The following is a 24,120-nucleotide window of genomic DNA, read 5'->3' as shown; positions in this document are numbered from 1 at the left end:
GAGAGCTCTACACTGTCATTATTCATATTTGTTTGGATATCATCTTTATGGCTTAATATTAAATTCCTGAAAGTGTGGTTCCTGTGAGACAACAGAAATGTCCTTTCCTTCTGTGCCACATATAGCCAGGGCTGAATGGTTTTGCTTAAGGCAGAAATCTAATTTAAGGAAAATTTCTGCCTGACACCCTCATTACAGAGCTATTTCTGAACACCAGAGTCTTCTGTGCTGTAAATACGCAGGCAACAGCCATCCTGTTTCCAGCAACAAACGTGGTGATTATGTGCTAATCCCAACCCGATGGCTGAGGGTGACATCATTTTAAATTGCAAGCTACACAACAACATAGGCTGTATCAGTGAGGTAATTTTAGTGCAAAGCCAGCCCTGGCATGCTGATTCGGCACTTCTCAAATCCACCTATTAAGTTGTGCACATTCCAAGGCGGTGCGTTAAGTAAGCATGGTTGTTTCCCTCTTATGTCTTTTGCAGAGATGGAGTAGATGACGCAGACAGCCAAGGAGATGGCAGCAGTCAACCAGACACCATTTCCATTGCATCCAGGACATCACAGAATACAGTGGATAGTGATAAGGTAGGACTGAAATGTGAAAACATGCTGCAGCTAGTTGTCCCCAGAAAAAATGTAAGTGAAAAGCAGAATAGAAAAGACATAACATTGCAACCTGTCTTCTACTGAGTCAAAACTTGTATTCCCTTTTGCTAGGCTATTAAATCTAGCCTGTTTTTGGATGCTCATCAGTACTGCTGTTTTACATGGTAACATCTTTTGCTGCAGCTTCTTTGTGGTTAGTACACAGAGTTAGAATTGGCTCTGAAGAAACAGCCCAGAGCAACCTTTTCTTTCCCTGCTAAAACTTGCCTTTTGGGAGCCAGCTTCTGAATCAGCAAACAGTTGGTTGCGTTCCACATTTACCCTTTGAGCTAAAATCACTAGTTTGTTGGAGGGAATGCAGGTGCTTACACACCAATTAATAGAGCAAAACTGGGATCCTGGCTGGTATCTTGAGAGCCTGGGAGACCTACCCTTTCCAGAGACTGTGATTCTGGACCCTACGCCTCATGGACATATGGTGGAGCATATGGATGGCCCCAAGACATGCTACGTTCTGTTGGATTGCTGCATGCTGTCGGCACGTATGTACTCGATGGTTTGTTTGTCAGACAATCTGAGTCCAGATTCTCAGCTCCACGAGGATGCCTGACTTGAATTTGTCACCCTGATACTTCCAACTGCTGTCTTCAGCAGTTGGTGGTAGGAGTAAATGGGCTGTTAGTGAGAATTTACTTCAGCTAAGGTGATGAGGTTTGTCATATCCAACAAGAGAATATCCATATTCTCTTCGTGTGTTGTTTTGAAACGGTTTAGCTTGCAAAGGGATGAATTCTGCAGAATCATTCTGAATTTATCTCTGTGTCAGGGCTCTAATTATGTTGCTCTTTGCACAGAGTAGAAAGGTATCTTCATAAACTCAGAATTCATGTTTACGGTCATAAAGTTCACAAATGCAGTGTAGTGCAGAGCATATTTTGAAAGTTGGACTCAGAAATAGGAATTAATTGAGTTAATTGCAAATTACCTTTGGAAGACCACATGTTATATTTATCTCAAAAGCATGTTCCCATGTTGTTGCTTTTGTTTTTTTAACTAATAATGTGCCTTAGAAAAGTATTACTCCAAAGACCACTGTAATGTATGCAAATACTTTGCCTGATGTGGAAGAATTACTTTCTTATGTCTTTAATCCATGTGGAATCACCCTGCTTTTCCATGTTTTTCCCATTTATCATTCCTGACAAAGACCCTAGCTCAGTAGAGTACTTGAGCTCATGCTTAATTTTAGTCATTCATATAAGTTTTGCTGGTTTGCCCCGAGCCCATTGACTCAGTTGCATGAATTAGGGCAGACAGGCAAGCTCTGGGTAAGACCTAAGACACCCCACACTATGTGCTGTAGCTGCATACAAGATCTATAGTGCCAGCAGCACCAGAGATGTTGGGCTGTGCCTTGAATGACAGCGCATCATTGCAACAGCTGGTTTAAGGATACAAGCCTGGAAAGAGTTGTAGGAATTTCTGCCTACAGATCTTGTCTGAACTGAAAGGTAAATGTATATGGGATAAATTGAGCACCAAATCACATAGGCAAAAATCTGTTACCACTGGGGCCGGGCTAAATCAGTTCTAGGGTTGGGTCACGTTACTTTTTAAAAGTGGATAGGTTCACTTGCTGATTTAAAGCTATTTGTGGTCATGCAACTGTATATATACATTTACGGAATAGAAACAAATTCCAGTTTACTGTTAAAGCTTACATATACATGTATGTGCTTTGTTGAGTCTGAGCCACTGGTGTAGCATCCATCCTGAGATAGAGAGGCAATTCCTGCTAAAGCACTTTCCTTTTTGTCACTGATGCTATTGCCAGCGAACTGTGGAGAATTTAGCCCCAAAAGTGCTCTGTTTCCATGTCTTTGCTGCAAGGAAAGTGAACTCGCCACATAGCTTTATGGTTCTCTCATCTTTTTCTACACAGTGTTACCCCAGTTAATGACATCTGGAGCTGAGTTGTCTTACTTCCCATTGCAGGCCCACCTGTGTTCAGTCTCAGCACAGGTGCAGGCTTTTCCACTGCTTGCTGTGCAAGGCCCTGAGCACAGACTGGCATCTGCTAAGAGGGAACTCTGTGTTAGCAGATCCCAAAGCCGGGCAAGGAGCACAGAACTCCTAGTGGTGACATTTCACAGAACTGGAATGATTCGCTGTCATTCCAGGTTATTTAACTCTCCAACTTTGAAAAGGGATTTCTTCCTCCAGTGTGTAGTTGAGTTTATCTTCTAGGGTGGTCTGACAATCTTGTTGGGAAGATTTACCTTCTCACATAGACTGGTACTGAGATACCAGTGCTGGAAGACTGCGTCATTTTGTGCTTGCTAGCTCAGGTTTCTTGACAGAGTTGACATGGTAAATGCTGTAACGTGCTGTAATTAACCTGTGTGGTACTGATAACAGCACCAATAGGTAAAGTGTTCAGCGGATGGCAGTTTCCCTGGCTATTAAACTCCAGCACAGTCACCAGAGTTATTCCCAGGAGTTCAAAGTCAGGCTCTGAGTGACCTCCCTCTGTGCTCTAGTGATATCCCTGTCCAGAAGAGCCAGAAGAAAGCTCCTACCTTAAAAAAAAAAAAAAAAAAAAAAAAAAACTTGGCTGTTCAGAGCAGGCACATTTACAAGCACATGCAAGAGCTTTGTAGTGTTAGTAGTGTGCCAGGTTGGGAACAGATTAATCATGTGCTGGGAACATCTATGTGTTAATTCAGTGCCAGAAACAACTCTGAAGCAACATTTAAGAATCAACATTACCTGAATATAACATCTGAAGGCAAAAGAATGCAAAGCTTTAGTTGACATGCTTTGTCCCTTTCCTAAATTTTGCTTTTATGCCCAAGGATTACCTAAAGCATGAGCTGAATTTTCAGAGAAGAGAATGCCAAAAAAACATTTTAGACAGAAAAAAAAAAAAAAAGTCTCAGAGACTCCCAAGTTGAAGTAGCGTTTTGGCTTAATAACACTCCTTGTGCCTCAAGTCACATGTATTTCTTTCAAATTATTTGTAAGCCAACTTCTCCGGGGTTGTGAGTAGTGCTTTCTGTCTCGCGTCTCATCAAGGCGCAGCCCTAGAGCAAAGCTTTACCTTTGCATTTCAAACTCAAGAAAGGCAGAAGATTTTTTGTTGTTAAGTGGGCATGAGATAACACTACTGTAAATTCAGAAAGGATTTTGCTTTCTCTGAAGACAGCTGAACCTGGCTGCAACATTTACCAGGGGGATCGTTTGGTGTATAGAGTATACTTGACTGGGGGCCAGAAGTGCTGAGTCCTATTTCTACAGAGCAAAATCTGTCATGCATATGGTGGATGCCATCACAAATTACATCTCAGGGTGCACTGCACTTACCTTTTTTTTTTTTTTTTTTCTGTTTGGATTAAGAATTTAATCCAAAGGCGGGTGGGAATTCTTCCAAACATTGTGTTTGTACAACACCCAACACAGGATACAGACCAGAATTCAGACCAGTTTTTTATGTTGAAGGTAATTCACAGCAATATTTACGGTGGCAGGCTCCTCTTTGAAATTATTCTTAGTTATACGCCTAGCTCCAAAACTGTTACCAAATCTTTAAATGTTCAGGTTTTCCTGGCTGCAGGCAGGGGTCAGGCGATTATATGAGAGTCTTCAGATTAAAAAAAAATAAATAAAAAAATCCAAGTCTTTAAAAAAAAAAAAAAGGAGAGAGAGAGATTACTCCTTTCTTTTAAATGAAATGCATGTTTAAGTAGCTTCTTAAATCTGGATCTTAGTCCTTAATATCTTTAATTTTCTTGGATTTTTATCTCACAAAAATATATAAAGCTATTATCCCTGGGCTCAGATGTTTCATTTTCATTAAATATTGTGTAGCAGAACCACAGACTACAAGTCAGATCTGTAGGTCTGCACCTTTTTAAAAGGAAAAAAAAAAAGAGAGAACGTATAAAATATTATGATTTTTTTCTATGTGCAATCTGTAACCTAAAATATTTAATAGACTGAAAAAAAAGAATGATTGGGATTGTCATTTGGGAAAGTATTATGTAGAGGGAAAAAGTGGGTTCATTAGCTGGTCTCACAGAATCAATAGATAACGAACACTATTACACTAAGTGTTATTCCTGTTGGGCATCCATGTTAGGTCCTAGGTAACCTACTATGCAAAATTTCTTCATCTTCTTCCAAAAGGCAGACTAGACGGCTTTTGTTCTGTACAGTAAGCCCTCTTCAACACGCTATCTGAAAACCATTTCTTCATGAGAAATCCTTGCCCTATTCAGTTCACAACAGACAGGATTTCAGTCTTTATATTTGGATTCAAAGCAGTGGGGAATTGCATTAAAAATGCGAGCGTGAAGGGCATTCTCATTTGTTAAGCCCATTGATCTATTGGCTTGTAAAACAGCTGTTTCTGGTGATACTGCTCCCATCTTCTAATAGCCTCTTTTTGTTGGCTTTTGCAAAATGCTGAGGAGAACAGCTCTTGTTTCCTCCTGTTGTTTTTGGATATGGAAAAAAGCACTGAAATGTGAACTGAGAACTTTTTGCTCTTTAAAAATAAATATACATGATATACTTTTATCTCTTCCATTAGATACTGGACTTAGCTCATCTTAGATTCATCATCAGAAGTCATGAGACTGAGATCTTGACCTCTTCTGCCTTGGTGGTAGAGGTAATTAGTCTAAGAGGGGAGCTTTTAGAACTAAGGCTTGTTGGAAGAAGTCACCCGGGGTGGATTCTTTTTTCTTTAAAGGCTTCAAGTCAAGACAAAATAGTTTTCTCTCTGCAATATTGTCACTCAAGGAAAAAATAGGATTTGATGCAGGAAGTACTACTTCAGATTCTTTGTTACAAAGGAAACTAGGGCACCAAGTATTTGGGCTCCCTTCTGTCCTTAAAATCCATCATTTCTAAGGGTCTCAGTGCTTGCCAGGAGTAGAGGTAATTACTCAGGTGTAATTCTCAGTTCCTTGGAAGTTTCATTTCCAAGTAATACAGGAATGAGGGGAGCCTTGATCCCCCACTCTCTTCCTTGATGCTACTGATCATTTGGAGCTTGAGCTCTGTAGAGTCGTGCACCAACGTGCTGCATGCTTTCCTAAATAGGTATACTTCCTGGGACTGTTGCCTAGTGTTAATGCGTTCTGATTAAAAAGTAGATTAAAAAAATAATGAACAGAAATGCCCAGACATTCAATAGTAAAGGAAATCTCTTCTGTAATGTACCTCACAAGAAGAATATAGGGGAAATCACTGTGTTTATTAGATGCCACCTTCAACATATGCAGTAAAAAGTGGTTGATAATTGCTTCCCAGCATAAATTAATCTGGAAATTAAGTATTGAAGGTGCCTAAAACCAAACTGAAAAACCAAAGATCCCACTCTATCCAGGGATCTTGTAAAGAAGTGAAGTATGATAAGGTGAGCAGGAAGTTTATCAATACTTAAATTAACAGATTAAATTATGCTGTTTAATCTCAAATAAATAAAAAAACTTACTACAAAATACTGAAACAACAGTAATCCTTTTATGAAAATCCCCTTGAAATAAGAACATCAACGTAAGGAAAAAAAAAATTTAAAACACTGATGCCTATATATAACATTATTTTTTCAAACAGGGAAAGTCTAGATGTAGAATAAAAATGAGAGAGATTCACATTTTCAGAGAGGGAATTTAACAGGGAAATTAAAACAATACCATAAGGCAAATGCAGGCATTAATTAATTCTGCTAACAAGAGCACTCTCACTAGGACTGAGCTGACAATTTAGTTTTTACTTAGTTCCTCAGCAAGGGAACCAATATAACAAGCAGATTTAAAAACTACACAGCAGATCTCTGTTTTTCTTCAACAGTATTCAAGTTTTCTACAGCTTTCAGTTATTGAGTTTACTTTCCTGAACCATTTTTTTTTTCCTTTGAATCCCCTGGTACTGTTTTTTTTTTTTAAAATCATCTCTAAGCTCTTACAAAACAGGTACACAGCTAGCAATCCAAGTCCTCTATCCCTCTGGCATTGTTGTGGCACAGTATGTGCATCCCATGATCCAAGGTCAGCTTTGTCCTTCTCTGCCAGCCAGTTCCGTACCGAGTCAGAGCAGGTTTGTGGGCAAGAGGCACCTTTCTGCGGCAGCTTGGGAGGAATCACAGGGGACAAGAACTGCTGACCCTCGGTAGTGCTTGTATCAAAGGTATCACTACAGGCTGGAGTCTTTACAGACCTAGAGCAGTGGGACTGAAGTGAATACAAATCACCTTTCAGTGGCAAGCCACTCTGTCGGTCATTAACGGCTGCTGCAGGCTACAGCTGATGGGAAGGGAGTCGGAAGGCATGATGGAAATTCTGGCTACAACAGAGCTAAGGGACAGCATGATCATGGGAACAGGGAGTGGGGAGGTAAAAGCAGGTTGCTGTTAACTACAGCACTTGGAGTATTTCTTTAGAAATCTTCCTGTTTTCCAGAGCCCTGTGAAAGATGTTACATACAGAGCTGTCTGACAGGTGGGACTGGGCATTGGCTTGAAGAGATTTCTTCCTGTAACCTATATATCTTACTCACAGTAAATTAGGTTAGATTTAGCAACGGAGAGTTTCTAACAGGGAAAGGAAGTGATCGATTTGGTCTCATTTAGCTAAGTGTTGTTGTGGTTATTCTGCACTGATCCTGTCCAGGCAAGTGACATTCCCAAATTCAGTAGTGCATTGTCTGGAGTGCTGCTCCCTTACAGTGGCTGATGAATTGTGGTACCACAAGTAAAATTAAATTTATGTAATAGAAAATGACCTCTGACTGTTTAGTGAATTTTTCCCGTAAAGTTATGATGGAAAAAAAAGAGTGAATTATAACCCCAGAGGATAGATTTCTATTGCTTTGACACTGCCCAGCGTTGCTGCCATTATCACACTGAGTTCTTAGTGCCCTCACCTGTGGAACAGGGAGAACATGATAGCTAGCAAAGGCAATCCTGAGATAAAATATTTTGGCACTTTAATTAGCCTTACTGAGTGCTCACTAGCTATAGGTTGTTAACTCTTTTCAAGATACTGTCATGTGGTAGCAAAATGTTTATCTTATCAAGGAAATAAATTGTTCAGCCAGGAGCTGGCATCTCCCCAATGGTCGTTTCTTCAGATTTCTTTAGGCTTTGGGAGGCTGCATCTGAATTCATGCTCTACAGGACCAGGCCTAAGCTCTGCTTTGGTATAACTTAATCTCTGGTTTGGAGACTTGAATGGCAGATCTCACGTTACCTTTTTGTCTGTATACTAATCACTGTGACTTGCAGTTTTGTAGGAATTTGCCTGCCTGTCATCTACAAGTGGAGTCAGTTGACAGCCCTTTATTTGGATGTGTAATGTATGTAGCACACAATCTGCAGCTCCCTCAACACTTGTATCACTACTGGCAATGCCTTCAGCACAAACCTCCCAGGGAAAATCTGGGGGCCCTGGCCTTCTGGTTTCTCTGAGAACTTTGAAAACATCTCAAAACAAGGGAAAAAGTAATTCTTACCAACCTTGGTTTTCATCCAGGTTTAATCCTGGCATGAACTATGTGTTATCTGTTTTTTCCATCACCCATTTCTAAATGTAACAAGTGGGTGATCAAGAGGTTTACCTCTGAGAAGTGACCTGTCCAAGTGTTGCTGAGGGTAGGGATATTTGCTTTCTGTCGTTGCCAGCAAGTATTTTTGGAGCTGTGGGTGGAGAGATCACTAAAGGCAGGCTGTCTGGTTTCAAAGAGTTTTCTTAGAAAAGATGTACATATTCTTTTGAAAAACAAAGCAAAACATGAACAGCTCCTTTTAAAACATGACACTTGTTGCAAGCTTGTGGGAACTTCATAGTAATTGTCCAGGGAACCTTATCTAAAGTCCAGACCATGCAGTTGAGCCACATCTATTTCTTTGTGTACTGAGTGGCTGTACAACTTCCCCCACAGCCAAAAAAGAGATGATGACAGTAGATGAATTCCAGCAAAGACCCCATTTTTTAATCCAATAGTTGAATTTTAGCAAAGAAATTTCCCAGAGATTTTAGTGTTTCACCAAGCTTTGCTTCATCACTGTGAAAATATAGCAAAGCCAAAACAAAGAATAAGGCACAAGCTTTGCAAAGGGTTCCTTCTTTCTCTCCTCAGACGACATTTCATGTGAAATGAATAGCATCAGATTTTTAGTTATAATATATTTAAAAAGTTGTAATCCCAATGTAGTTGTTTCTAATGCACTCTGAAAGACAAAAAACTGCTGCCTATGGAGAGCTTGCTGACTCAGGAGCAGCCTGTAGTTTCATTGCATGGATTCAAATGAATGAATATCAGGAAACTTGGAACATCTGTAGTGTATAGAATACAGGAATAGAAATGTTATTGCTCAGTGGCTGATATTCCCAGGGAATAATGTCATAAAAGGCATGCATGAAATTTGCCATGCATTTTAAATATCTTAGCTGGGATTTCTGAAATTGTTGCTGAATTTTCATGGGACTTCTGCTCTAAAAATGCTGTGTCCCCAGGGGAAGGCTATTCCTGTGGTGGTGTATGAACAGTAACTGCTCTGCACTCACAGGTTTATTTCCTTCAGTGCAGAAGCAGCAGATATTTTTTTTACACCTCTCTCTCTCTCTCTCTCTCTCTCTCTCTCTTTTTATTTGCAACTATAAATAGTGGCAGATATAAATCCAGATTCAGTTGGATGATTAGATGATGAGATCCAACTGAAAGTCCCTGAAAGAGCAGTCCTATGGAAAGAGATTTTTCAAAGATTTTTTGACAACATTTTCTTCTATGCATAACTGGCAGTTGTGCCCAGGACAAATAAAGTACTCTCTATTTCTTTTATAAAGTACATTCTTTTGTAAATCTTCATCTAGTTGCTGTCCCCTTCATAAAGAAAATTTGTTACTGATTTTTATAGATTTTTTTTTTCTTTTTAGGAAGCAAGGATCAGCATTTAGTCTGCTTTCTGTCTTTTCCTTAAACCATTTCAATCTAATGCATCTTCTGGTAGATAATAAGTTAATCACATTGCAAAATGAAACTCAAGTCACTCAGATAAAACAAGTGTATGGGACTCCCTCAGGCTGAATCTCTCCTGAGAACAACGCAGGTATGAATGCCAAGGGTCAACACATACATGCAAGGGTATTAAGTGTAATTTCCGTGGCTGCCCACTTGACATCTCCGTTCCATTCCTTCAAGCAGCATGAAAATCAGATTCCACACTAACGTGCTGATGAACACATTCCCCTTACAGGCACAAGGCACACAGCTAAAGGTCATCCTAGTGGATATACGGAGTGTTCCAAATTCACTGCAAATGTGGTATCTCGCAATCACAAGGCATTTCTGAAGAACATGTGATTCTGCTTAGCTAGGATGGCTGTAATTTTAAAGTGCACAGGAATAAGGTGCAGAAAGCTGCCCTCATAAAGGTGGTTGAAAGGCTTAGCTGTGGTGTACACTATGGAGTTAAATGACAGGAAATAAATCATACTCCATATTAACAAATCTTTATTACCAAACTGAACATAAAAAAATGTTTTGATGCCTGCTGAGAAGAAAGAGGATGTTTAAGTGAGTCAGTCTGATTCTATCAAAACAAAACAAGAAGGAAGGAAATGCTGTAAAATCCCTATCTTTCTTTCAAAGATCACCAACCTGAGTTTAGTACATTTTTAAATAGAAGAATTCAAAAAAAATATTGATTTTCACAGAAGAATTAAAGGATATTCTATTTTTCAGCTCTAGAGCCAGACCAGCTGTTGTCTGACTTTTATAAATGTGCTGTGATTTTCAAAGAAACAAGATGTCAAAATTTGTTGCCGTTTACGTTACATTAAAAGCTGAATTGGACTTTGAACGGTAGAGCAGTTTGAAGATCTGAACTGATCTTTGACATAGTAGGGAGCAGTTAAAATTACATGTTAATCTTAAATAGCATTCTTTTCCAGCAAGATTCTGTCTGTAGTGGGAAGACAAAAATACATTTGTGTTCTGAGGTCAAGTGGCTGAGTTGCTTTTTCTTCTAAATATATGATAATGAGAGTGTAAACTGAGCTGTAAATTATTAAACGGTATTTCTTTATTATTGCTTATCAAAATTAACATTCAGTGACCTGTAAATAATTTACTAACTCATTTCCCTTCTCCTCATGAAAGGCTGCTTTTCAGTTCTGTTCTCACACAGCACAGAATACCAGTATCGGGCACAAGACAGGTGAGGTGATCCCGTAGGCTGCCCTGAGACTCACTTGCATTGTCACATCAAATGGGATTGCACTGGCATTTTCTGAGACTTACTGTCTATAAGGTCTGCTCACCACTTTGTGAACAAGCCTGCTCAAGATGTGAAATGGGTCCTCCAGGTTCAGCATCATGCTATTTTTGCATGGATAGAAGGGACAAAAGGACTGATTAAAAATGGATAGATGATATAGATTATATAGTCTTCCCCCAGAATGAGGTCTTACGTGGAATACAAAGCATCCATTAGAGATTTAGGGGTTGTCTCTAGCCATTCTTGGGTCAGGTCCTAGATAATATAAAGTGGCTTGGAAAGAAAGGAGCAAACAGGATTCAGAACTTATTTTAAAGGAGACTTTTTTTATTTGTTTTTACTTCTTCTCAAGTTCTACTTTCAATGTTGTCATTAAGCAAGAAGCAGTTCCTCATCTAAACCTGATCGTTCTCCTCCTGTTCTTCCAAGAACTTGAGTTCATATTTATTTGTCCTCTGCTGTTGTTTTGAGTTGTTTCTGAGGTTTCATTCTGGTGATTACAGCATGTTTGTTTCATTTGGCTGTACATTAAATATATCTCTCTTGGGGAACAGTATGCTTTTTTTTGTTGTTGGCATAGATTTTTTTTTCCTTTTAAAATTCATCATTTTTGTGTAGTTAACGCTTAATAGCTGTGGAGAGCTGGGTTTGTTCAAGGAACTTCGTTTTGGAAAGGCATAGTTCCAGCTATAAAGAGATAACAGAATAACTGTTTAGAAAGGAAGAAAAGACTGTGTGTGATCAGAAATCAGTGTTAAGAACAGATTTTTGAGCAACACTGTTAGACTTCCTTGATCAAGGACATTAGGGGACATTGGAGATCATCCAAGTTCAAAGTTAGTATTAGCAAGAGCTTTGATATTGAAAGCAAAACTGTGTGTGAAGGAGGAGAAAAAGGGGAAAGAGTTGCAAATTCTCCTTTTCTTCATAAGAGATTGTCAGGGAAAACATAGATCACAACCAGTATTTGTAAGAGCACTTTTAATTCAGGAGTGGAGGGTTGTACTGGTGTGCAGTAGCTCTTAGGAAGCTGTTCAGAAAGATTGCTGGAAAGTCCTTTAGTTCATCAAGTGTGTATTTATATTTGCTTACTGCAGCCACTACTTTTTGGATGCAGCCTAAATTATACCACTGGTATGTGATGCTAGTGTGAGCTGGTCTTGTCCAGATTCAGCTGACTCTTGGTGCACTGAATCTGTCCATTTCTGGGGATTCAGGGAAGACTGCTTGTCTCCAGAGCTGATCGGTTCCTGGAAAATTTCACAATTTACCATCTTGACATGAACTTTTCCTCTCTTTAGCTTGCTGTCTGCTGGTAAGTGTTTCTCCACCCAAACTATACATAAAACCTATATAAAACTCATTTACACATTTTTCATACTTTACAATGCCTGAGTGTGGGCAAAAAGGAGCAGACAGACAATGAGTGAATTGATTTTAACTCTTTGAGCAGGGCCACATCTAGCTCGGTCTTTGTATGTTGCCTGGCCAAGTGCAGCAGCGATGATCGAGCTTGAAGCATCGCCAGAACATAGTTACTGGCTGGGCTTGGAGGTGATACAGGGAAACACAGAACTGAGCAGGCAGCCTAGGGAGGTGACAACTTACAGGAGAAATCTGGAAGTTAAATATGAGGGGAGTGGAGGAAGAGATCACACCACCCAATGTATCGTTTTTTTTTTCCCCTTACTTCCCAGTAAGGGCTTGTCTCCTCTCACCCCAAGATCAAGAAGGGAAGAAAAGCCGCTGAGTTATAGGGAGGTTCATGATGTTCATCTCTGCTAGTCCACAAACTCCCAGTCCTTTTAGTCATCTGAGGCAGTATTTATTCTGGGGCCAAGTCTCTCTGCTGCAGGATTCTTTAGGAGGCACTTCCCTGCCTTGGAGTCAGTGTTTTCCCCACCTTATAAACCACATGCGTGCCTTGCTACTGGCAACCTACAGACTAGAGAGACATCCAAAGCTTCCCCCAAGCCTTGGTTTCCAGAATCACAGTGCTGCTGCTGTCCAGACCAATTTTAGTTTTTTCTGTTTGGATCTTGCATTAATTTAAAAGCCACCAACCATCAAAATCAAATTCACCCTCCTCAAATGTGCGTGTGGGCGAGAAACAGAGGGGTGTGAAACGTGTGGCACAACTCCACAGCCCCGTTCCTCCCTGGGTTCATTTTTCCTGACACGACAGCATCACTTCCTGGCCGTACTTGCAAATAAACAATTATTGAAAGAACATGGCTGGACCACACATGTGTATTTTCCTCTCTTGTGGAGAAAAGCTGTGTGTTGGCTGGTTGTTATTTATTTTCACAAGAGGCGGTTGGGTTTGTTGTCATGTCTTCAGGGCACAATCTCTTGAGGTGCTGAGCCTTCTCAGCTTGCAGAGAGGCTGCAGGAGGAATCGAGGATGGGAACCAGCTGTGTCCCACAGGTCTTGGGCCGTGGTTGGCGTTATTACTTCTAAAAGTTTTCCAGTGTTGATATTTGCTGTGTGATCTTGAGGAGTCAATAGAGAAGGGCAGCAGGGGATCTATCCAAGGGGAGGAACGCTTTTATTAACCCAAGCATGTGATGTTCCTTTAAAACAGGAGTTCTTAAACCATCAGTCAGAAGTGTAGCAGCTATAGGGAGAGAAGAAAGTAAATTGAAACACACACTGAGAAACCCAGCCTGTGGGTGCTGTCCCCCAGCTTTGTGCTGGCTTAGGTGCTGCTGACTGCAGCCTACGGGCCGGGGGCTGAGGGCCATGCTTCATCGGTCACTTTCTGGGTGTTGTTGCAGTGGCTGAACAGACTACCACTGCATCCTCACTCCCTTGGTGGTTGAAAAGTAATAGCGTATGAACCAGACCTTCACAGTTTTTGTTGTTGTTGCTGTTGGTTTTGTGGGTTGTCATTTAAAATCTCTGGGGTTTCCTATTCTTCCAGAGGTGCTAGTCTCAGTGCTACTTGCAGGTATTTTGCAAAATGTCTTTACCAACCCTGAAGTTGTGCTGTCCCGCCACAGCAACTGAATCTTTGATACCTTTTGCCTTTATGAAATATCTGCCCTTACAGCTTTCTGGGAGAGAAATTTCAGGACTGATAAATAACGTTAAAAATCTACCCTTTCTCAAGCTCATCAAAATGCTGCTTTATGACCCTGTCGTTGTGTGATGCCCGTGTGTTATTTATGAGCACTTGGCCATCCTTCGCCACAGAAATGTTAACACTGTTGAAGCAGAAATGCAATTAGCTGTGTGGTGCTGCAGAGAGGCAGGAAGAAGACTAGAGCTGTTGCACTGGGTTAGGCAGCTGCTAAGGTCAGAGATGCAAGGCAGAAAATATAAGTCATTGGAAGAAATGGAAAAAAAAAAAGGAAAAATATTAGTCAGTTTTGTTTCACTGGGTCAAGGAAAGCACCTCACTGTATACCGGGTGAATATCTGAGCACGATCCTGAGCATCCCATCGTTCCACGCCACATCCAGCCCTTCAGGGACCCATCGGCAAGTTGGGGTTTTGGTTCAGTGTTAGCAGGATTGGCCTCCAGCCTTTGAACAAAACTCTTTCCTTTTCAGGGGAAAGACAAATGATTAAAAATAGTCCAGTAAAAGCTGGGCCAAAGCAGATGTCTTCTAAACAAATATGCAACTCATTTTCCATCTGCTGGTTCCCAGTCCGCGGTTGCTGTGAGACAGAGCAGCGTTGCTGTGTTTCGGGAGAACCAGGGTGTACATCGCAGGGTGCAGACCTGAAACAAGGCACTTGCATAGTCCATCCATGAACCTGGCATTTTTATTGGATTAATGTTTGATAGTAATGATACAGGAACTGCTAAAATTGATCCTGATGGTTGAGGGGTTTCCTTTGCATTTCTTAATTTTATATCTGATAAATTCCTCAATGAATTCTTCTGGGCATCCCAACCCTGTGTAAAGGCTAAAGTTAAATGACTCAATAGGATAAGTGCTTGATAAAGCAGCTCTGTAGTATTTTAGTTGTCTCTTTTCATGTCAGTAACAAGCATAAGGGATGCTAATGTCCCAACACACAGGGATTTGTAATCACCATTAATGGATATAATTCCCCTCATAGAAAACAATATAAAGTACCATCATAAGAGCTAGAACACTTTTCTAGTTTTTCTCTTTAATCACAGCAGATTGTGTCTCTTTTGCTAAATTTCTTTGTGCTGTAGAGGAGGAGGTAAATCTAGCAAAGAAAAGTGATTTTTAAAACCTTAAGATAAACTCTTGATGGGGCACAATAAAGGAACAATTCTGAATGTCCCAAGGCACCATCTATATGGATGAGGAAAATGAAACCAAATCATGGCAGCCATTAGCAGTGAGTGAGTATTAAGTGAGTCCTGAATGATGGCAGAATTAGGAAGAGTTTTTATCTTTATCACATTATCATCACTAAAAGGAGAGGTCTCACTGTTCCTTCTATTTTGATGGTAAATCTTGATTTAACAAATACGCAGACAAGCTGCAAAAGAGCAAATGATTTCTATTGCATGTCATGTCTATCTCATATTCTGTATTCAGAGATCTCAAAGCCTGCTGGAAAACAGCCAGAGTCATTTTACAGTTGAGAAAACCAGGTCACAGAGAAGTGATGTGATTTGCCAGAGTTCACCCTGCTGCCCCAGTGATCGCATCAGAAGTTCTGGTTTAGTTCCACTTCGTGCTGAGACCATTGGGCATCCTTTTTTATAGATCAATGGATAGTACTTGTTCAGAGATTTTCCTGACATCTTTGTGGTGGTACAACTCAAAATGTTATTTGTGTGTATCTTGTCATCTCTGCCTTCAGTTTTGTCTTAATTAGGGGTACAAATTTACCTCTTTTCATTATTCAAAGCTGAGATGGGCCAAATCTTCACAGATAGGGTCTGCATTTTTATTTTGAGAGAGGAATTCAGCCCATTTCAGGAAGGATAAATAAGGCAAATTTACTTTAAAGCCTAATTTTATTAAGGAGGAATTTAACTTTCTGTAACTGGGCCCGAGAAGCTATGGAAAAGGTATAGTGAAGCAGCTATGAGCAAGGTTTACTGCCAAGAGAAGAGAGTGTTTCTACTGAATCTGATGGGAGCTTGGAATCCCAAGCCAGTGGCACAACAAATAGATTTTCTATTTTGCTTTGTAGGAAGAAGGGCAATGAACAGTGAATCAGTCTGTGTTTAACATCATCCACAGACAGTGAGCTGTGAGATTTTTTTAAAAGTCCATGTTGAAGTTTTTCATCAAAACAGAATGTCTTATGGAATTTCTTGCCTTATTTCTTGAGACACAGCTCAAGTCAAGCTGTTACCTGCATTCATCTGCATGGTGAGCAAGTCCCCTCTGCTGTCAGATTTGTAAAGGAGTGCCAGCCATTGCTCATCAGGAGGGCTGGGAGAGGATCATTTGCCATGTCCTTCTACTTTTTTTTATTGGTAGTTTATGTTCATAAGAAAGCACTAAGCAAGGCTTGGTTTGACACTCTGTAGTTTTAACCAGAAGTCTGTAAGTGTAGTGAGGACCTTGTTTTGTTCCTGGAAGCATTTTTGAATTGGGAAAAAATGCTCTCCAGGGCTGAATGCCAGGTTACAAATGAAATGTGCTGTAAGAATGGGAACATGCAAAGGAAGGACAAGCCTTTAAAAAGTGGATTTAATGTTATTTCTCCTTTCTTTTTAAAGTGTGGAAGCAGCTTGTAGTGCTCAGAAGCTGTTAGAATCTGTTTTTCACATCGTTAAAATTTACAGCAGTGAAGATTAATACATTGGTTTGTTTTTTAATGAAGAGAAACTTGGAACTGGATTTGACCATTTACTGCAAACTCCTCTATTTCAGTGCTTTCTTATTTATAGGGGCATGTTTGGAATGTTATACATAGCATTATCTGACTATTAACTCTTACAATAAGATGGATTTGGGGATTAAATAAATTGCGTGCATTCCTTTAAACTGCTTGAGCCAAGAGGGTTAGGAGTGTTAGCTTATCCAGCTGCAGCCATTCCCCCTGCATAGCCCAGTTGCGCACTACAGGGGCTGTACTGGGTGAGCAGGAGCGAAGAAGTCGTTGGAAGCAGCAACTGCATGTGCAGCTTGAATCACACATCTTCTACTCACCATGTAGGGTAGGTGGCCAAACTGTTCAGACTTGTACATAATTCAAGAGCAGCAGGCAGAGAGAGGGAACGGTAGCCTCAATTCAGCTCAATGTAAGCTCACTGTTGGGCGTATATTTATTGTCCTTTGAGGTCAGTGGAATTTAAACCTGATGTGCTTTTTTTGCTAAGTTGGCGGCTATATGCAAAGTTATTGTATTTTATTTTATTTTTATTTTTTGGCATTGCCAGGTTAAAGCCAGCAATATGATCTGGTGCAGTATCCTAAAGGAAATGATTATTCCAGGAGCTGTTTGAGTGTTGGCACATTTCTGTTGTGTGACTGGTCAAGGTTATCTTTTTTTTGGTGCAGAAAGATGGATGTTTTCTCTTTTAGTCAATTGCAACATAGCAAATACACAACTCAGTCACCTGAAAGTGTTGTGTGAAAGTATACATAGGTATCTAGGACCCTATGTGTCCCAGCCCATGGCAGGTGGGGTTGGAACTAGATGGTTTTTAAGGTTCCTTCCAACCCAAACCATTCTGTGATTCTATGATATGAGCTGTGTGGATTCCAGCAGCCCATCGCATCTGTCTTCCCACCTCTGCTTTTGAAAACCAGTTATGTGTCCAGGACAAAGCCTGTACACAGGGACTGACATTTGTAGGACCTGATTTTGGCTCCCCTCTCAAGCAGATTATTGCTTTGAACCTTTACCCTGGAAAGCGGAGAGTTTTATGAGCCTGATACTGGCTTTGGGCCAAGACTAGTCTTTTAGTCAAGCAAGGAGGAGTCATGATTTTAGATCCAAAGATTAAACATTTCCTTCCTGCTGTCAACCCTGTTTCCACTGCAGAGTGTTAATTGCATGAAGAGTCTCTACCATTTACAATCAGAGCTGTGCCTTGGAACAAGTTGTCTTCTGTGGACTCCTCTCCAGCTCCTGTTAAAATGTGTTCTTGGGTGACTAGGTCTTAGGCAAACAAACCCTTGACTCAGTGATCATTTCCTTGCTTGATGTCTCATACACTTGTTATTCTCCTCTCTGCTGCATATCGTGCACTGGTTCAGTTGGAACCAGTGGGAATCTTCAGCTGGAAAATAAATGAAATTTCTTATCCTTAATTTCCTGATGCATATAGAATGTAAGGTTCAACTTCTTTGTTGCCAGGAGCTGTGTTCATTGAAGCTGATTAGTCAACGAAGAGCTTTAAATCCACCTCCTAGTTGTAATTTCATCCAGTGATTTGGCTGGGTAAAATGACTGGTGCAGTTACTCAGGTTGGTGTGATCTGGTGGTATCTTTAGGCAGGAATGTTTTTTGTCATAAAGTGTAATCAGGCAAAAATATATGGTTTGTCTTTATTTTATTGACTCCAAATCAATGTCAACTTAAATTTTATTGTTGAATAAGAATATTAAAAAGTTAATGGGAAAGGAAAAATAAGAGGGAGAGGGAGGGCAATAAATAGCGAGTGGCTCGGTTCCACAGAAATAGTAATGAGAGATGTGAATTTTGATAAGAGAGAACTAGCAGAAGGAAGAGAATGTATCAGGTGAACCTGTCCCTTATGTTAGTGAATAAGTTGGTCATGTTCTGGCAAAACGAGCAAATAGGAATAGGTGATGCTTTTTTTTCCTGCTCTGTCCTGTAAACAGCAATGTGACTGTTTTGTCTGAGATTATCAGTAAAACAGAGCACGCAGGGTACTTGGGACATCTCATTGGCTCATGTTTGCGAAGAATATGGGAAATGCAAAGCCCTGTGTGGATGCAGTGCCCCAGTGGATGGAGCCCCTCAGAGCCCCACCAGGCCCCGGCAGCTTGGCTGTGCCCCGGTGGCCATGTGGCTGGCTTGCCTGAGAAGAGCCTGGTGTCAGGGACCCGTGGCAAAGGGCCCACCGAGGCTCGATTGTCCAGGCATCCCAGAAATTAGACGGTGTCACATAAAGATGCACTTTGTGCTGTTGTACTAGTGCCTTTCACGGGAGAGTAGGAGATATTTGTTGGAGTAGGCGCATTGCAAGTAGATTACCAACCACAAGAATGTATTTGACAGCAGAGCTTCTGATTTTACGACATATTCATAACACCTTGGAGCACTTAGTACCTTGTTAACCCAATTAGCATATGCTAAAACTGCCAAAGCAATCTGAACAGCTATTAATCACATGTGAAACTGTCCAAGATCATTCTTTGTTATTGCTGCAGAGGCAGCTGAGAGTAGCTTGGGAAAGAAGCATCTTTAAATTTCTAAATGCATATGCAATTGGTCACCATAAAGCCAAAGAATTATGAATCAGAAGCTGATACAATAAAACATGCTGTCATCGTTTGTGTTGCCTCGTAAGCACAGGGAGAGCTATATTACTGTACATGTGGAAGTTGCTTATCCTAAAGGTATAAAAAGAGCTCTGAGTGATTTGTGCTGAGCAATTGCTGATAGTACTGATCCATCCCATAGGCTGTGGAGGTTCTTTCTAGCATGTCTCAGAAAAATGATGCATTAGCGAAACATGACTGCAGCATGCAAGCAAACAGACCCACACCTATGCTTACACTCAGTACTTGTATTGAGCAACTTCAGATTACGCCCACTGTGAGTCATTTCCAGCCTCTAGGATTCAAGGCTAAAATTAGAGTGCTGTTCAACAGTCAGGTACAGGTAGTCCTTGGCCTCTCTTCCAAGACATCTTTGATAGGTGTTAGTGTAATGGAACCATTTGGCCCTAGCCAGAAGGAATGGGACAAGGGATCTGTGTCACAAACAGGCTGCATTAACACATCCATTAGGGAGTTCCTTTCCAATTTCTGTTCGAGTTTACCTAGGATTCTCTTATCCTAGAAGAATTGTCTGATTTAGAGTAATTAAAAATGATATTGTTCCTAATGATTTAGCAACGGAAAACTGTGTTTCCTGCACGATATACAAATAATACAGAAGATTCTGAGAAACCTTCAGAGATCTTACTTGACCTAAAAATGAAAACAGTAAGAGGATCCACAGGTGTCCAGTTGTCCCACTTCACCTGTGACTTGGTAAAGAGATTGCAGTTCTCAAAATCTGCTACATCTCAGTTTTAGTTAATACAACTGAACTTGCACGCCTGCTATATTGACTCCAGGAGTAACAAAGAAACTACAAACAAAGAGGATGAGTTTTCAATGGATTAAATCAGGTTCATTTAAGTAATGCCAGCTAGCATCTGTTTATAGAAAATAAAATTAAACTAGTTTGGTATTTTTTGATGAGGTTTTAATTCAGCTAATAGAGGAAACAGTGTCTCAGTGATAGGCTTTTGTGGGCATTTGATTTGGGCCACATGATATTTTTACAAACAAAGCAGAACAATAGAAAATAAACACAGCATGTATTAAACGGATTGAAACATGGCTAATTGAGAGATGTAGATATAAATAGAATTATTATAGGGCAGACAAGTTTGGAGAATATCCTGAAGAGACCTGTCCTTACTCTTGTGATAGAAGAAAGGTTTTAACTTAGTTTTCAAAGAAAACGAGGTTTTCTTTCATATTTTCCACATCTTATCATGGAAATTTTCAACTAAATTGACAGAAAACTTCTGATCTCAAAGATGATTTCTGTGGGGTTCCTGGAGATCAGCGTAAGGGTTGGGAGAGAGACAAAGAAACTGCTCTAATTAGGAGAGGTGTTGTAGTGTGAGCATGTGCATTGCTAGAGAATCAACAGGGCTGAGAGACCTCATAGATGCTTGAGCCAAAAAAAAACTTCCGTCACAGCTGGAGACTGACCACACAGCCCAGATCTGTGGGGAGTTGGGCTGCGCTGGTTCTGCTCCACAGGGACTGCTAGTTATCCATGGGAAACAAAAAGATTAAAAGCGCACTGCTGATGCCTGCAGCTGGGTGATCCGACAGGAGCAAAGAGAACAGGCTACTGATCCAAAGAGCTTGGTAAGCTTGGCAGAGGTATAAACAGAATGAGCCCTAATACATGCAGATCTGATTGTCGTGGAGGGAAGACTGCCAGCCTCAAGTATAGGCACAGAGGTTCAAAATGGGGTTGAGTAGACTTGTGATTTCAGCAGATTTGTGGTGATTTTGCATTGCTAGAAATGTGTATGTGAAACAAATGGAGTGCTTCTTGCTACAAATACACGAGTTCAAATGCAAGCTTGTGCTCAGTCTCATGAAAAGATGACTAGCACTATCCCTGTTTTAGGGATATTTTATCCTGGTTTATAGGAGAATGAGGTGGCCCAAGTCAAACACAGGAGAAGAGGCAGAGTTAGAGTTAAAACCAAGATCATCTGTGTCCCAGGCAGTGGCCTTCAGATAGGTTATTTTAGCTTCCCTATCTGTATGTTCCCATCTTTAAGCGGTAAACCAATCCCTCTGAATATAAAAAAAGCACCCTCCTTATATGCAAGTTCACAATAGTTTGTGGCACTCAGCACTCTTGGTGCATACTTATGCACCTTTGCTAACTTTAAGATTTTAATTATTTTGAAAACACATCTGTAACGGCATATACAAGAGCAACAGGGTAACAATAACAATATAGTTGTGCTGTGTTCCTGGGATAAACTCTTTGGTTTGGGGTTTACAATTTATGTGTTCTGGAACTGGATTATTGCCTCGTAAAACAATGCAGCAGCCTTTTCTCATTTAGTTAGCCATCCATTTTTATTACGATGCTCTATAGAATGCCTGCAATAATATTATAAAGGTGCAGAAGGTTCATTATTTCACAACAAGAGGCTAGCCAAGACCATTATTATTTTTACAACAGCTAGGCTTGCTATTGAAATATAGTTTTGATTATAACCTTTTTTTCCCTCCTCCCTCTTTCTCTTTTCTCTCCCAAAAGCAGAGATGTGCAATTGTTCCTATTCAGATTGCTTTTCCACTGCCCCACAAACATGTCATTTCCAGTGAAATGGATGGATTATAATGGGAACAGATCAGTGATAATGCATTACTGGAATACAGCCATCCCCAAGAGAGCTTATAATAATATCCAGTCCTCCTAAGCTTTAAAATCTGCAGTTTGGAGACCCTGTGGCTCTAATATGGAGCCTAGCGCTGAGTTTTCCCTGCATGTACAATTCTTTGATGCTCGATTATTGTTTGGGTTCTCCCCTCCCCACAAGTTTCCATGACAACTGCCTTGCATAAAACCCAGCTCTCCAGCAATGCAGCCGCTGCTGCAGAGAGGGGTTCCAGCCTCATAAAAGTTGAAATTGTTGTTCAAAGAAATTACGGAAGATTGATGACTCCACTCTGAGCACCGCAGAGCAAATTTCTGAAAATGTTGGTAATTAAATAGAAATATGTGCAGGCGTCATGTTCTCCGAGTCAGAAGTGCTGGCACCTGCTGGGAGTGGCGGAGTTACTGTAAATCTGGATAAAAACATCTGTGGGTATTATTCCTGCATATAGTTTCTTTATGCTAAACAGCTAGGGTGTTTAATTAGCTGGGCTGGTTTTCACTCACCTGTTCCGTGGTTGGGAATATTGAACATATTGACAGAGACCTGAGCGGGGTGGGTTGGATGGTCCTGGGCTGGTGTTGGACACCATGTTCATGCGGTGTAACAGCCCTGTCGGTGCTCCCGTGCCTGCACCAGCCGGTCATGATTTCCCAGGCATGTTACCAATTGTAAGGAAGATGAATACAGAGCTGCAAATTGCTTGCGCTGAATCATAAAACAAGGCTTGTTTCATAAGCCCATTAAGCACATGCCCCTAATGCTAAGCATATGCTGCGCTTCGCTTCATAGGAGCAGAGTTAGCACTGGCTTGAGGTTAAGCGTATGTTTTTAAGTCCTTCAATGGTTTGAAGGTCTTAGAGTTGTGAACCTCACTGGGACAATGAATAAAATATGTTGATTATATTTTCAAAAGCGTTAGGTATTTTCATATTCGGTAATAACATCTTTAGTATTACATGCCACATTATAACCAGCTGTCCTGCAGCAGGATTTAAAATGGTCTTAACAGGAGCCAAAGGAAAGGTGTTTTGTCATCCCCAAAGACAACAGTACGCAGTTGGTTTAGCGTTTGCCTTCTCTGAAGGTGAGCAGCGCTCCTCGGGATCAGCTCCAAAATCACATCTGTTCAAGAGCACTATATTACAACCTTATGTTACTAAAATCAGGAGAAACATGTGTACCAGGAAAAGCCTAGCTTAGGAAAAAATCCTGTGTATTCTAAGGGGATAAAAATATTAACTCAAACCAGATGTGTACAGGTTAGTGCCATCTTTGTTCACCACAGCAGATCCTTCGAAACCTCTTTCATACTGATGCTGTCTGCCACATATTTGTTTGTGCCCATCGAGAAACCTGCAAGCACAAGGAATTCATGAAAAACTCAGAAAGTATCCCCTCTAGCCAGCACGGAAGGAATACACACAGGCTGAAAGGGAAAAATAATTCATTTTGGAATCTAAACCAGTTTTTAAATAAGCAGTTTGTATGTTAACTTCCTCAATCAGAGTCTTAGCCATCTGTTTCAGTTAATTGGTTAGCCTTTGGCTGAAGCTGAAGCGATGTAGGAACATGAGAAAGGGGAATCGGTAGGCCTGGAGGGGTCACAGGGCCTGTGCCATGAAATCGAACCAGCATCAGGCCCCAGTGCTCAAATACAGGGGAGAATTTGTATTGCTTGGCATGGTAAAACCCCTGTGGACCCAGCGTGGCAGTAAGTTTGGGGGGGATCATGGGTGTAATTAAGCATACTTCATTGCTCCTTGGTGGGTTTTGGTTCTGTTCCCACACTCAGGCTGTGGTCCTCTCTGAGGACTGCTAGATTCTCCCTCGATGCAGTGACAATGACAATAATAGTGAAATTTGGCCCAGTGACTTTGCTAACCTGGCATCTGCAGCCAAGCTGCGCTGGTCTTCTGCTTGTGGTGAGCCGTAGGCCTGGGGCAAATCGTAGCAAAAACCTAGGCAGCATTCGGGCTGCTGGGCCAGCCTTTTCCAGTGGGGTTATTTCATGTCAATTGCTGCAAATTAGAGGCATATAAAATTTATAATGTGTGGGTGCCTGTGCACAGAAATTTAGTTCCCTCAATATTTACAGAATATAAAACAATCCTCCTTGTTTAAGGCCAGGATGAACATTTCTGTCACATTAGGAAGGAAACCTTA

General features: G+C 40.8%; 1 protein-coding gene across 19 annotated transcripts in view; it reads left to right on the top strand.

The window, feature by feature from the left end:
* Window positions 1–24,120, top strand: part of KALRN (kalirin RhoGEF kinase) — a 502,830-nt gene that overhangs the window by 367,802 nt on the left and 110,908 nt on the right. For all 19 annotated transcript variants that reach the window (XR_007166315.2, XR_007166316.2, XM_048072237.2 and 16 more), the window contains one exon: window positions 492–594. Coding sequence is in view for 17 of the 19 variants with exons in the window: in XM_048072237.2 (XP_047928194.2) it covers window positions 492–594 (103 nt within the window). In the remaining 2 variants the exon portion in view is untranslated. The remainder of the gene's footprint in view (window positions 1–491; window positions 595–24,120) is intronic.

The sequence above is a fragment of the Anser cygnoides genome, chromosome 6 (genome assembly GCF_040182565.1).
Source record: "Anser cygnoides isolate HZ-2024a breed goose chromosome 6, Taihu_goose_T2T_genome, whole genome shotgun sequence".
Taxonomy (NCBI): Eukaryota; Metazoa; Chordata; class Aves; order Anseriformes; family Anatidae; genus Anser; species Anser cygnoides.
This window is presented reverse-complemented; position numbering and strand designations above follow the sequence as displayed.